This window comes from Hemibagrus wyckioides, linkage group LG11, assembly GCF_019097595.1.
Source record: "Hemibagrus wyckioides isolate EC202008001 linkage group LG11, SWU_Hwy_1.0, whole genome shotgun sequence".
NCBI lineage: Eukaryota > Metazoa > Chordata > Actinopteri > Siluriformes > Bagridae > Hemibagrus > Hemibagrus wyckioides.
In genome coordinates this window covers 23,175,625-23,191,435 of record NC_080720.1, presented here as the reverse complement: position 1 = coordinate 23,191,435, position 15,811 = coordinate 23,175,625, and the positions used below count along the sequence as shown (strand labels likewise).

The following is a 15,811-nucleotide window of genomic DNA, read 5'->3' as shown; positions in this document are numbered from 1 at the left end:
TACAACTTTTGTGCAAGCAGTGTGTAAATCAATGTGCAGGTGGTAGGAGTTTTATTTAGTTCAGCAAAAGTGCATTGTTTTTTTTTTTTTGAGTTATTATGAGCCAGCTAATGGAAAATGATTTGATTTAATAAAACAGAAAATAAAGGCTATTTCCTTAAAGTCACCACTTAATGTTAACTAAAATTGTAACTAAACTTATGTATGAATAAAATGATAAAGTTTACTTTATTTATCTTCAGGCAGCAATAAAAATTTGGGAATGTTAAAAAGTTAATAGGAACAGAACGTTGCCCTGAAGAGGAGTGTTTCAGCCCTAATGTAACATCTTCAGTATCTAATCACCTTGTCTAAGAACATATTGATTTACTAGCCCAGATGTCCTAAAGTAAGAGTAGAACTAAACTGTCTGCAGGAACAGAATTAGTCTTGTGATATAATAATATGTCAACAGTTTGAATGGTACCTCTGACAATCAGGTCCGTGGCAACAGAGCTGCTGTCCACTTTGGTCTGCACAGCACATGTGTACTTCCCTGCATGTTTCATCTGAATATTCCGAATCATGATGTCTCCAGAGGAATGCTGAGGACATAGCATGTATCACAGCACTTGGTACCAAAGAAACAAAGAATCAAAATTCAATTTGTGTATGAAGGAAAATCAATTAGACTGTTAGGGTCTTGTTAAGATGTTTTGGGTTAAATCTGGGTACTTTATTAGAAATGATATATGCTTGAAATATGTAACTGCTTGAATTAGTATTTTTCCAAATTATATATAAAAAAAAATCTATATGCATTGGCTTACTACTAACAGATATTTGAAACTTGAAATTATTTTTGAACCTGATCTCTGTGACTGTCAGCCAAGAACAAGAATCAAAGGGTATAATAGGCACAGACTTACAGACACTATCCAGATTGGGTGAGTCTATGCTCACTACAGCCTCAGATTCTTGTTCTTGGCTGACGAAAATTTAACCTGATGTGGTCTTCTGCTGATATACCAATCACCTAAATATCCAATGTTTTGTGCATACTGAGATACTCACCACAGTTTTGGAGAGTGATTATTTGAATGAATATATCCTTCCTGCTAGCTCAAACTAATATAGCCAATTTTATCTGATCTCTAGTATCCACAATGTGACTTAGCTTGCAGACCCTCAGCTCACACATTTTTTTTCTATGTAAACTCTAGAGATTGTTGTGTGTGAAATTCCCAGGAGTTCCAGAAGTTTCTGAAATATTCAAACCAACCTGGCACCAACAACCATGTCATAGATAAGCCATGAACATCACATTTATTTCCATTCTAATGTTTGACATGAATATTACTGAACATAAACTGAAGCTCTTGACCCTTATCTGCGTGATTTTAAGATTGTGCTGGTGTGACTTGATAGACTGAATGGATAAGTTCATGAATGAGGTGCTCCTCATCAGGTGTTTCTAATAAAACTGAAGGTGTGTATAAGGTAGCAGCAGTTCTCCAATGATTCTTTAAATGGCTACTATAGTTCTCATGTCATTGACATCCATGCTATAATCTGCTTAGGACTGCACAATGATGAAAACCACAATGATGAATCACTCATGGCAAAGCTGGTCACACAAAGAAAATGGATTTATGAAAAATTAATGAAATATGAATAAAAGCATGTGGCTTAATCATACTCTTTATTAACACATTTGAGCTTGTCAGTGTCTGTGCATAACAAGGAAAATCTCTGATAATAGCCTCCTTTAGAGTTGCCTTCTGCTTTGGCTTTTTTAAGCAATACTCAAAACTGTACCTGATGTTTCACAAAATGAACAATGTGCTTCTTCAATTCAGTTTGCTTAAATGGTCAATAAATGTAGCGATACATTATAGCACCGAAATATAGCACTCTTTTAAGGTCACTGTATCATGGCAGATTTACTAGTGGTTAATTAAGTGCAGAAATTCTACCCAAAAAGCACTGTCCAATATCATGTTCATAGTTGTAAACAAACACCACGTAGAAAGCATTTCCAGGGAAATATGGATTCCAGATATCCAGAGAAAGACGGTAAAATGGTCTGGATGCTTTTGATGAAAACCCTCAACCTGGTTGTTCCTCCAGCCCATAAACTTCTCCAATGCATAAACCTAGAAACTTGTGGTTTAGCTAGGTCTTATCCAAACTTATTTCCATATTCAAAAAATTGGAGAGAGTGCCTCAGCTGCAGGATTTTACTGATAGAAGTTTAGCTGGAAGTCTCTGCCAAGGTGGAAAGCTCTTTGCTTTAATGGAATGGTCTGTCATGACAGGGTCATCCACTTTAGTTATTTAGGAGCCATATCTGTATAGTAGTTCATTCATGTGTGCTTATCAGTGTCTCATATACCAGGAATACTGGGTACAAGGTAGGGACACATGGCTGTCTATCACCATGCCCACATACTCATTCACATCTTGAGGTATACAGGATTCAGTTCACCTACTGGCATGTTATGGTAGTTGGGAGGTCAACCTTTGAGAATGTCACACAGACAGTATCCCAAGGATTGAAATGGAAATAATATAATGCTCGTTTCACTATCACCACTCCTCTATAGCTGCTAGAAGCTCTCAATTTCCAACATCATAATTCTTTTCTGTGGTACTTTTGTGAGTAAAAGGGTCCGTAGATGAAGCTTGGCTGCCAGGAGCAGTAAAGCACTTCTTTAGTGCATGAAAAGGTCTTAATGTAACATCATCCTATCTTAGAACTTTCATTTTTTTCTTTTATTATATGATCTCCTACTCATCTCATAGCCGCCATTGGTAATGATATTTTACCAGCACAAAATTTAAACATCTATATCCACTGCTAGTGCAGAAACCTCTACTTTTCATTTCCACAAAGAACAAGCTAGCTGTAATGCAAAAATTGTGGATGACTTTAGGTACTTGATTTCAAGAGCTTCTATAAATCTTTACTGTGCAGTGTGATGCCATTAGTATTCCCTAAAGTTGAGGTTATCAGGAAGGAATGCAACAGAGGTGCTTTTCATACTTTTTCTTTATCGAATACATTAGTAAAGTATTAAGTAATATTAAATGTATTAATCTGTAATTGCAGCCAAAGGTGGGTCTTACTACTACTGTCCCGGAGAGGTGGCAAAGAAGTTGGCAGAAGAAGTGTGACTTTATTAAGCACCGAATCCAATTCCAATTCAAAGTATTGCAAAAAAGATATGGTCCAAAAAAAGGAAGATGTGAAAAAGAAAGACAAATTTCAGACAAATGCAACTCATAATCCCCAACTTTACAGAGTAAAAATATGAGGTTGTCTACCTTTTTAATGTGCAATGATGTATTTTATTTTTTACATCACTACATATGTTCATACTTTGTGTGATATGTTCACACTCATGTTATGTGCCAGTATTTTGACAAACCTGTGTAAGTTGTGCTCTCTAACTACCTTAAGTTAAGTGATCTTTGAAGTGAGCTCATTCTATTGCATTCTCTTCCACAACATACACTATATTGCCAAAAGTATTCGCTCACCTGCCTTGACTCGCATATGAACTTAAGTGACATCCCATTCCTAATCCATAGGGTTCAATATGACGTCGGTCCACCCTTTGCAGCTATAACAGCTTCAACTCTTCTGGGAAGGCTGTCCACAAGGTTTAGGAGTGTGTTTATGGGAATTTTTGACCATGCTTCCAGAAGCGCATTTGTGAGGTCACACACTGATGTTGGACGAGAAGGCCTGGCTCTCAGTCTCCGCTCTAATTCATCCCAAAGGTGTTCTATCGGGTTGAGGTCAGGACTCTGTGCAGGCCAGTCAAGTTCATCCACACCAGACTCTGTCATCCATGTCTTTATGGACCTTGCTTTGGTCACTGGTGCACAGTCATGTTGGAAGGGGAAGGGGCCAGCTCCAAACTGTTCCCACAAAGTTGGGAGCATGGAATTGTCCAAAATGTCTTGGTATGCTGAAGCATTCAGAGTTCCTTTCACTGGAACTAAGGGGCCAAGCCCAGCTCCTGAAAAACAACCCCACACCATAATCCCCCCTCCACCAAACTTTACACTTGGCACAATGCAGTCAGACAAGTACCGTTCTCCTGGCAACCGCCAAACCCAGACTCGTCCATCAGATTGCCAGATGGAGAAGCGCGATTCGTCACTCCAGAGAACGCGTCTCCACTGCTCTAGAGTCCAGTGGCGGCGTGCTTTACACCACTGCATCCGACGCTTTGCACTGCACTTGGTGATGTATGGCTTGGATGCAGCTGCTCGGCCATGGAAACCCATTCCATGAAGCTCTCTGCGCACTGTTCTTGAGCTAATCTTAAGGCCACATGAAGTTTGGAGGTCTGTAGCGATTGACTCTGCAGAAAGTTGGCGACCTCTTCGCACTATGCGCCTCAGCATCCGCTGACCCCGCTCCGTCAGTTTACGTGGCCTACCACTTCGTGGCTGAGTTGCTGTCGTTCCCAAACACTTCCACGTTCTTATAATACAGCTGACAGTTGACTGTGGAATATTTAGGAGCGAGGAAATTTCACGACTGGATTTGTTGCACAGGTGGCATCCTATCACAGTTCCACGCTGGAATTCACTGAGCTCCTGAGAGCGACCCATTCTTTCACAAATGTTTGTAAAAACAGTCTGCATGCCTAGGTGCTTGATTTTATACACCTGTGGCCATGGAAGTGATTGGAACACCTGATTCTGATTATTTGGATGGGTGAGCGAATACTTTTGGCAATATAGTGTATGTTGGGTTAGCAACCATACCAGTGTCCAAACTGCAGGTAAAGTCTGAGTAAAGAATATCCATTGTCCATTTTATCCACTTTCTGTAGAAATCAATATTATTTGGTCATTTTTAAAAGACTTTCATAGGGTTATCTACTGTGCTCACTCAAAACGGTGCACCCTGGCAAAATGTACTTAGATTTTTAATAGCAGCACAAACTACATATGGCGATTGTGCATAAAAGTCTACTTCCGGATAAAGTCAACTGACTGATGCATGAGTACTCATCTGCAATGTCTTGAATTTAATTAAAATGTTACAGAGAAACATAGATCCAAAGCAATATAGAATCAAAATGCAACCTTTCTGTGCTCTTTGAAAAATACCACTCCAAGGGTTGCAGGAGGCAAGGACACAAATGCTCAGATTTGCACAACAATCAATAAGCTTTATATTATCCAATGGTTTATAAATAGACTCAAATGTAATGACCTTCATGTGAATCTAATTAGTAACAATGATACTTTGATAAACCCTAGTACTCTGTGGACTGGCTGACAAATGAGGTACCAGGGTATGCTAATATGACTGCTCTGCATTAATAAAAACAATTAACTACTGTCTTCAGGTGCATAGTACATTTGCAACTTCATTATTTTCCAATCAAGGAGTGGGTGAATCTTCTGCCGCTTACCTAGTAACTCCAACCTTGTAGCATAAGCATATGATAATTCATTTAATAGCCTCTCTGCAATGGGTGCGGCCACTATTTATTATCACAGCTGTGCACAAAGCATACACTATAAGGCCAAATTTTGTGGACCACTCTCACATGTGTTTTTTTCATCCTATTTCAGATTTTGTCCTCTTTGTTGTTATAATTATCTCCACAAGGCTTTCCACTAGATTTTGGAGCATGGCTGTATAGATTTGCCTATTCAGCTACAAGAACATTAGTGAGGTCACTGTTCATTGGGGTTCAAGTCAGGGCTCTGTGCAGTTCACTCAAGTTTTTTCGACTCCAGTTTCGCACACTACGTCTTCATGGACCTTGCTTTGTGCAAGGAGCAGTATCATGCTGAAGCATGTGCTACACCTTTAGTTCCAGTTAAAAGCTGGACCTCTTAGTTCCAATTAAGTGAAGTTGTAATGCAACAGCATACAAAGGCATCTTATTCAGTAGTTTGCTTACAATTGGAACACAATCAGGCGTCCACATATGTTTGACCATATAATGTACATATGATTCACACTAACCAGTCATTACAAATACAATGGCCAATACAATTTGTATTGCCAAGTATATCAGGTTACAGATAACGTCTTAAGCTTTAAGCAATAGTCTTTGAGAAGGATTTAAGAAGCCCATGTGCAGCAGTATGCTTCTAAGTGAGATGGCAATCTTACAATGTAGCTAACAATAGCTACATTATAGCTATTCTTTTAAACTAAATAAGGAGATGAAGTTAACAATGAAACAAAGTTCAATTCTGTGTAAAACAGTATGCTACCTGTTGTATCATTAATGGAAGACACAAATGCTAATCAACAAGTGATATATAGCGTTTCAGTACTTACACTACCAACTTTCTCAAAGTATCCTCCATGACTGCCAAAATGGATGAGCTGCTCATTGAAGAACCACGTAAACTTGAGCTCCAGTGAGGGGTCGTGGGTCACCTGACAGGGCAAAACAATGCTCTCACCCACTGTAACATCCAATGTTGAGGGGGGCGTTGTGATTACTGTGGCCTCTGTAACATTGAAACAGAGTTCAGAATTCTCTTTAGTGGTTATAATAGTCTTAAAAAGGCAAATAATTAAGAATGCACAGGTTAGCAAGAGGTATGCTGTAAAGCTTTAGTGGTGTTCTTTCATTGTTTTTTTTTTGTTGAAATAAAAATAGTATTTCTATTAATTTCATGTGAGTTCAGGTTGAAGAAAATAGTATGAAATCAAACAAAATGAAAAATGTACTTTTGAGTTACTTTCCACAACTGCAATATATAAAAGGACCAATTACTCAGCGTCAAGCATAACAAAGACAGTGCTAATGAGCCTATTGAAAAGTAATCAGTGAGAGACAATGGACAGAAGGAGCATGTGTAAAAGTCAAAGCTTCCAGAAAAGTACCACTTCAGAAATTATAAAAGCCTCCAACCTCAGGGCTAGTTTTCTGAAGCAAGCGATGAAGAAAGAGAGTGTGGATATAAATGAAGATTCAACAAATACATTCATTAATTAAAGCTTTTATTCTGCAGCAAAAACTGTGTCTACCTCATGAGGGTGCTGTGTGCATGGTTGAGCAGCACCTAGCAAAAATTATGCATGGCAGACAATGCCCCCCAGACAAGCCTAAATTCGTACAGCCAGAATCAGGCTTTCAATCTAGGGTTGAGGCTTCGTCTTCTATTATAGGTCCCTGACATAATGAAACAATCTCACTCATCTCTTTTTTTTTTGATATGAGACATTATCAGGAACAGGGTATCAGGGTTTTGTGCCCAACACAATGAGGAGGCATCACTTCTTTTATTTGAGGACGAGAGCTCACTCCAACTGTCTGTCACAACAGTATAATAGGTGACACTGCAGTGCAGCCTATTGTTCTAATGTCACTTCTTAAAGATGGATGTGTAGCTATTGCCCAGGAAAAAGAGAATGCACATCAAACAGGGCAGGGAAGAATCTTGCTGAGGTTTACCAGGATGTGATCGCTCTTTTTCTTTATAAATATACTTTATTGAGAATATTTCAAAATATACATAATAACTAAAATTACAGTTAAATCAACATTACAATGTGCATGATCACAAATATTAATACAGAGGTTCACTATTTATAAATACAAATATAAATTCTTTGTATAACATTTATAGGTGTTATATGTATAAGTGTATAAGATATAGTCACAAATACAGTTTTATGTATGTCCATTGGTACTGCTTCTTTTTTATTTATCTTTAGTTCTATATCTTCTGAAATGTTTTACAATTTGTTAATACAATATCAGCATGTATGTTAATGATAATTTTGCACCTGACAAACAACTAACCAGTATAACTGACTATTCACACTTTATTAAGTATCCTATACATAACTGTCCTCATTATAATATCTATGTTTAGCCCAGTTTTTGTGTCCACATCTCTACAGATCTTTGACATTCTATGATTGGGCATCCTATTGTTTCATCATAATGACAGTTATGTATAAAAAATTGTTTACTGGTCACACTGCAGTTTCACATAACATTTCTTCCTACTCATATTCCTACTCTCTTCACTGGTTAGTTGTTTGCACTGCAGGGTTCCACCATAATGACAATTGATTATTTCATTGCTTTGTTTACCCAGTCAATACCAACTTCACTATATTTGGAAGTGAAGTCACTATATCTCAGATTGTAGCAGCTAACATAATGTCTTGTACCTCCTTTTATAAATTCTATGTATCTTTGTTCAAATTTCTTACATTGGCTGTGCAACATTTTTACAAAAGGCTATTTTAACTTAACTCCCACCTTAATTGCTTCTAAGCCACCATTTCCTTTAGTTTTATACAAGATAATTTTTTTGGTTTTTCTCTATTTGTACCCCAAATAATATTTTACATATTTTATTGGAATAAAAATTATAATGTTTAAAGACAAGTGGCAAGGAAAAGCAATTTAATTAAGACAAAAATGTTAACTTTGAATTTTCAAGTTTACAATTTGCTCCCTCTTTTCCTGTCCCAGTGGCCTTTCATTCATAATTCATAATCTATACTCTGCTGAAGATGCTGGTTACTATAGTCTTTAACTCTCAGAGAACTTAGGCTTTAGCTTTAGATTTCTGGTTGAGGGACAACATAGTCTGTGTGGATGGATGCCTTCTGGCATGACTTCTTCATGCCAGCCTGAGCTGCCAAGCTGACTGGGACACATGGTCTTATTATCCAGTTCCACTCTTTTATATTTTATATTTCACATTTAGGACAGACTGTACGGTTAACCCCTGCTTTTAAAACTGATCCTTACTCCAGTTCTCTCCACCATTTGATTGATAGCCATCAGTATATTGCTGATACAGAGTGTCATTACACTGGGAGAAATCAGAGGGTACAACCTTTTGTTGATAATTGTGGGCAGCACAGAAAAAAAGAACAAGACAGGGAAAAGACATACAGTAATCATATTCAGAAGAAAGGTTGACAGGAGCATGACTACAAGCCATAAACTGATACTACACATTTTTATATGAGTTAAAAACACACTGACTGCCATGTCACTATTTTCAATTAATATCTTATTATCTAACTATTATTTCATTTATCTCATTATTTAAAGGAGATAGCTTTAACTTTTTACTGGACAGTAAATAGGTTATTGTGCATAAATATGCATGTTAAAAAAAGCTCTTCTATCATTATAAAATCCTGTTGATTTTGTTAGGAGTCAAAACCTTGACCATACCTTAATACATTCATAGTAATTACCAAATATTAAAATTAAACACGCCAATTAAATTCTACTTTGCTTTTAAAATTAAAAAAGTAATGACAGACTTACTTGCTATTTGGGAAACAGTGTTTGGAATAAGTATAATTATTACTATAAGATAATGTTGACTAAATGTTTTGTTGATAGATTGTGGGTTTTTAAATACTAAAAATAAGTCATGAAATCAGAAATCTTAAGTAAATAACAATTTAATATCTCAAAACAGTGAAATTAAGGAGATAACACAAAATAACACAGACGCAACATAACACACAAAAAAAAAACCCCCTTTAAATTACAAGTTGTTAAGCAGAAATATTGAGATATTAAGTTACAATAATGACATAATATCATATGTCAGATATTTTGTTAGAATGGAAAATATCTTTAAATAATGAGATATTCGGATGAAATAATTCAATATTAGTTCATATTTAATACATATTTTTTCTCTCACAGCTTGTGGCTCAGGGCTTTTGTATATGCCAAAACAGGGAGTCAAAAGTAAAAGATATAAAAAATATACATGTACATATATCTTCTATTAATTCGTTCATCTGGTTTCACCACCACTACAAGTAGTGGACCATTCAATAGCACTGGTTTGAGTGCTTTATTTAATGTACACAAGATGTCGCATAGTTTGAACCATGATCACATAAATCAAATGTGGAAAATGAATAAAAGTCAACCAGCCTCAAGTATTCCCTATCAAGGAGTAATATTCTTTGTCATTGCTTTCTTTAGCTTGGTTATTACTATGATAACAAGTGAGTCCCAAAGGGCTAAGTACAGAACAGAGAAACATCACTAGAAAATGAGGACAAAGGTATATATAAATCACCTTGGTTGTAGTTAAATAGAAGACATTTATAGAATTGTCCGCTGTGAGAGTCATTTCATAAAAGCAAAAATATAATTTATGCTGAATTACAGTGTGGGAGTTATTATTGTGTAAGCAAAATATTCAAATGAACAAAATCCCAGAAAAAATGACATAAAAATAAGAAAGAATGAATTTTTTAAAAAAAGATTAAATTTGCTTACACTGCCTTGATTACACAATTTTGCCTGTCATTGTAATCAGTGGTAAACAATGACGTGACAAATTACTTCCAATAATTAATGTTCACATATGACAGAATGAAAGAAAGAACTAAGCATAGATACTGAAACCGGTCAACCCAGAAAACATACATGAAAACATCAATGGAAAAGATGGGACTAACTGATCCTAAATGACTTGCGCACGTTTACATGTGTATCCAGAAATATGGCAGCACAAGAGCTTGTAGATGGTATAATGCTGTACAAAGTGTGTTTAATGCTGTACAAAGATGTCTCCCTCTTTTCTTATGGTCCCATTTCCCCTTCCAATACCATTTGGCACTTAATTGACTTCAGATGTAAGAGTGCTCTCATTTTTATATTGTCTATTTTGAGACACACTTTAGCTGATTCCCATCTACTACTGCATGGGTTGGCACTAGAGCTGTAACAATACATTGTGTCATAATTCATTGTGATACAAAAATGTAACAATCTGCATACTCGATCTTTTCTAGATGCTGACTGTTCACTTCACAGGCTTTACAGTCAGAGTCTGAACAGAGAACTATTCTTATAGGCGGGACGTTTGCTGCACTGTACTCTTAGCATTATGGATATAATCTGAAAGGAAAATACTGCTAATGATCTGAAAGTCTTGCTGATCTCCAGCTTTGAATTGTCAGATTTAAAACTTTTAGTTCTGTGAACCCTGGGTCATTTGATGCATCTGTAAAAATCTGTTCCTTATGTTTATATTATGGCTATATAAGTTCTCTAATTATTAATTTGATATATATATATATATATATATATATATATATATATATATATAAATATATATATATATATATATATATTAGTTTGAAATCATCTAATGGTATCAGGAAATGTTGCAAATAGCACCACCGAGGGACAAACATTAAAATATGTTAAGCCTACATAATCTGCATCCTGTCCAAAGATATTCAGGTCTACATTACCATAATCCCAACACTCTTTCCCTTATAACCCAATAAGACATTGTCATGCTCTTTCTTATCTTGAATGCCATATCTCTTGTTCCCACCTGCTTTGCAGGAATAGCTGAGAATCGAAAGGCTTTGCAACATAATCCCAGTGCTTGTGGTTTAATTCTTTCTTTCTTAAATATTATTTCTGATAACAAAAGAACCCATAATCCATTGCTGACCAGATTGGTGCACAATATAGTGTTGACACCCTAATCCAACTCTGCTAAGCACCTCAAAAATGTATTGCTTTTTTATCATTTATATATCATTTAATTAAATGATACACTAAAATTCTGACTTCCTCTAATGCTTACTTATACAACAAGACATGAATGATGAGTCTTGTGTTCTTTTTTGTTTGTTTTAGTTACTACAAAAGAGCTCTGCCAATCAAAAATAGTAGGAATAAAGGAAAAATAGTATGCATAAAGATTTGAACAAGTGTGACAAATCGTGATGGCTAGACTACTGGATCAGAGCATCTCCAAAGCTGCAGCTCTTGTGAGGTGTTCCCAGTCTGCAGTGGTCAGTATGTATCAAAAGTGGTCCAAGGAAGGTACAGTGGTGAACTGGCGACAGGGTCATGGGCGGCCAAGGTTTATTGATGCACATTGGGAGCGAAGGCTGGCCCGTGTGATCCAATCCAACATACAAGCTACTGTTGCAAATTGCTAAAGAAGTTACTGCTGCTTCTGATAGAAAGGTGTCAGAATACACAGTGCATCACAGTTTGTTGTATATGGGGCTGCATAGCCACAGACCAGTCAGAGTGCACATGCTGATCCCTGTGCACCACTGAAAGCGCCAACAATGGGCACGTGAGCATCAGAACTGGACCACAGAGCAATGGAAAAAGATAGCTTGGTCTGATGAATCATGTTTTCTTTTACATCATGTGGATGGCCGGGTGCGTGTGCTTCACTTATCAGGGGGACATATAGCAGCAGGATGCACTAAGGCAAGCTGGCGAAGGCAGTGTCATGCTTTGGGCAATGTTCTGCTGGGAAACCATGGGTCCTGCCATCCATGTGGATGTTACTTTGACATGTACCACCTACCTAAGTATTGTTGCAGACCATGTACACCCTTTCAGAGGAACGTTCCCTGATGGCTGTGGCCCATTTCATCAGGAAAATGCCCATGCCACAATGCAAAAATAGTTCAGGAATGGTTTTATGAGCACAAAAAAGAGTTTAAGGTGTTCTCTTGGCCCTCAAATTCCCCAGATCTCAATCTAATTGAGCGTCTGTGGGATGTGGTGGACAAACAAGTCCGATCCATGGAGGATCCATCTCACAACTTACAGTACTTAAAGGATCTGCTGCCAGATACCACAGCACACCTTACGGGGTCTAGTGGAGTCCATGCCTCGTCGGGCCAGGGCTATTTTGTCAGAAAAAGGGGGACCAACACAATATTAGGCAGGTGGTCATAAAGTTATGCCTGATCAGTGTATATGTATATATGATTTTCTCCTTCTTCCTAGTCCAATAATGGAAATATTGTATCTTCTTCAGTCAAATTGATATTACAATGTGCTCAACCAAATACCTCAACTTTTCATCTTTTATCAAATTAATATGTATAATTTCCTTATAATTATGTATATAGACAGTATAATTCCTTTCTAATTCTACCCCATACTTCACTAACTGCCAATCCTAGAGTAAGTTTCCAATTTGTTTTTGCTGTATGAATGACGCTTCTTACCACTGCTTGATCTCATTTGCAGTTTATAAATCCTGAGAAGTGCTTGACTAAATTCCTCTATTCACCAATGGACTACTTCCTTTCTTTTTAATTGCATTTCGACTACCTATTCCCTCTGTAGCTGTTATTGTGAGTATTTTCTGCAATTTATCATTACCTTTTTCTATAACTTCTGGCATAGATTTCTCCATTCTTTCCTCACACAATACTTTGTAGAGCTTCCAATTTGCTGTTTTTATTCTTCTTTCTAGAAGGCCTGCTTTTTTCATGAACAAAATCTATAACTGTGCTACTTTTTTTTTTTTAGGAAAATGATCACTACTCACTGTTGCATACTTCATCACTTCCTATAAAAAAAATCCCTGCCAATTTTCTGAGCTCAAAGTTCTATCTATTGTCAACAAAAAGCAACAAAATCTTTTCTATCATGTAAACACACTAACCTATTCCAGACAAACAAGTCTTCTACATCAGGACCATCGTAACAACTATTTACATCCCAGTAGAGTGACAAGCTGTTCTTTGTATAGCTGAGATATTTGAAGCCATCCTCTACATAATATATAATACATATAATTTTACATAATTATTAATAAGTCAAGGACCTTGTATCCCAGCTTTAGTTTAACGAATACAGCCACCCACCCTAACTCTTTACTTCTTCATAAAACTTTTTTTTTGTTCTTGCTAATCTATAATTCCTATCCATTGCCACCAAACCCCTTGAATTCCATCATAGCATCAATAATAACATTACGTACATTACGTCCCACATACCTATCTATGTACTGTTTAACCATTTTTTGGGGAATTCCTTTAATTTTAGCAACATTTACATTATTGACATTTAGATCCACTGCTGCCTTTATTATTATTTTAATCATTTCTGTTCATACTGTTTATGCTGAAGAGTTCAGATTTGGGTAATACACTGGCTCAATGATTTAACCTGAGTTTGGGTTACTCTTTGTGTAGAGTTTCACAGATTCTCTCTGTTTTCATGAAAGGTTCCTCTAGTTTCTCTAGTTTCCCCCCACCTCCCAAAATCATACCAGGAGGTGAACTATAAAAATCGACTAGCTACATATCAAGTGTATTCCTGCCTCAGACCCATTGATCCTGGGATATGATCCAGATGCCTGACCAGAATAAAGCAATAAAACAGTTACTACATATGAATGAATGAATGAATGAGTTCAATACATCTGACAAAAATGCACGAAATTTGACTCTACCTTTTGCCTTACTACAAGTGAACTGCTTGCTTTGTATTAATTCTTCTGTGTTCTAGTGCCTGAGCTAAAGTCTATGTTACTATTCCTTTTCACATTTGGCATATTTATGATAACTGACAAGGCACAACTTGCCTTTATATACTACTACTATGTGCATCTAAAATCACCTACTGGTTTGGTGGTGGTGTGTTTGTTCAAAATAGTTGACTTCATCTTTTAGCTTCTCTTCATTAAAAATCAGTAACTCTGACATGCTATCTATTTTTAGCCTTTATTTGACACATATACATTACTGCACAGTAAAATTCTTTCTTCACATATCCCATCCTTGGGGGTTGTGGTCAGAGCGCAGGGTCAGTCATGATGCAGCACCCCTGGTGGGATGGGGGCCTTGCTCAATGATGCAGCACCAACAGTGGTGGTGCTGGGGCTTGAACCCAGATCTTCCAGTCAATGACACAGAGCCTTACCCACTTGAGCTACCACTGTCCCAAATCACCATTCATAATTAGTTACACTGACATGTTTAATGGGATTACAATAATAACTCCCTAAACCCATGTTCAAATATGCTAGTACAGTAAATGAAACTTTCATTCCATATCACTGCAAGTTTTGATGCTAGCTCTTTTTGATTTTTATACTTACACCTGCAACAATTTACCATCTGTCACTTACAATAACACCAAATGCTATCTTCAGCTTTGTTAGTTTTAATAGCTTTATTCCCCTTGGGAATTCAGGAATAAATTTTATTATTACTGTAAGCAATTCTTTTTGTACTATAGCAATCTGAGCCTCTCACTGTCAGGACAAGATCTCCTGTTTTTTTTTTCATTTAGCTTGACAGTGATCTTATTTCAGCTTGACCAATGTTCAGCATTCCCAACTCAAATTCAACTTCCTGAGTATTTACTATTTCCTTCTATTGCTGTTCCAGTCCAGATCAGTACAGTAACTAATCTTTCTCTGACATTATTGCCAAATAACCCTATATCCCACAATCAGAGAACCACAATGACTGTGAGAATGTATTTGAGTTTAATAACTTTGTTGATTGACTAAGACCCTGCTGCAGACAGTATTCTGGTAAGACAGAACATTTGGTGCATACTGCTGAAGATGGGGCTATCTGCGTGGCATGCTGGGACATTGAGCTTGTTATAATCACTAGAATTTAACTCCCCCTTATAAATTTCCCCAATCTCACTTATAAATATTGACCTTTGCAAATAATGACTTTAGTTTCCCATTCAACACGAAAGTTACAGCGGAGTAAAAGTGACAAAAGAACCTACCTCAGCTAATGGGCTTTAGAGGATCTACGGGGATAACTGAACTGAATTAAAATAGAGCAAGACATAAAACATGATGTTTCTCGCAAGTCTCAACTTTCTCCAGTGAAAATACAACAATCACAAACCTAATCCAATTCAATTACCCAAGAATTGCTGTTCAGGTGAAAAACCTGAACATTAACCTGAGTAAATGTCATTTGATTGTGGCGTTTTACTAGATGGAGTAATTTACCATTAAGTTGTTTGGCACAGAGTGGGGACATTTGACAAAGAAATTTAAGAGACTCAAGGTTAAGGAG

At 36.8% G+C, this 15,811-nt stretch overlaps 1 protein-coding gene across 2 annotated transcripts in view; it reads right to left on the bottom strand.

Moving 5' to 3' along the window:
• The window catches only part of cntn4 (contactin 4), a 147,066-nt gene that overhangs the window by 13,409 nt on the left and 117,846 nt on the right, over window positions 1-15,811 (bottom strand). For both annotated transcript variants that reach the window (XM_058403878.1, XM_058403877.1), the window contains exons 13-14: window positions 6,305-6,480; window positions 467-584 (exon numbers count right to left, since the gene is read on the bottom strand). In XM_058403878.1, the coding sequence (XP_058259861.1) occupies window positions 467-584; window positions 6,305-6,480 (294 nt within the window). The remainder of the gene's footprint in view (window positions 1-466; window positions 585-6,304; window positions 6,481-15,811) is intronic.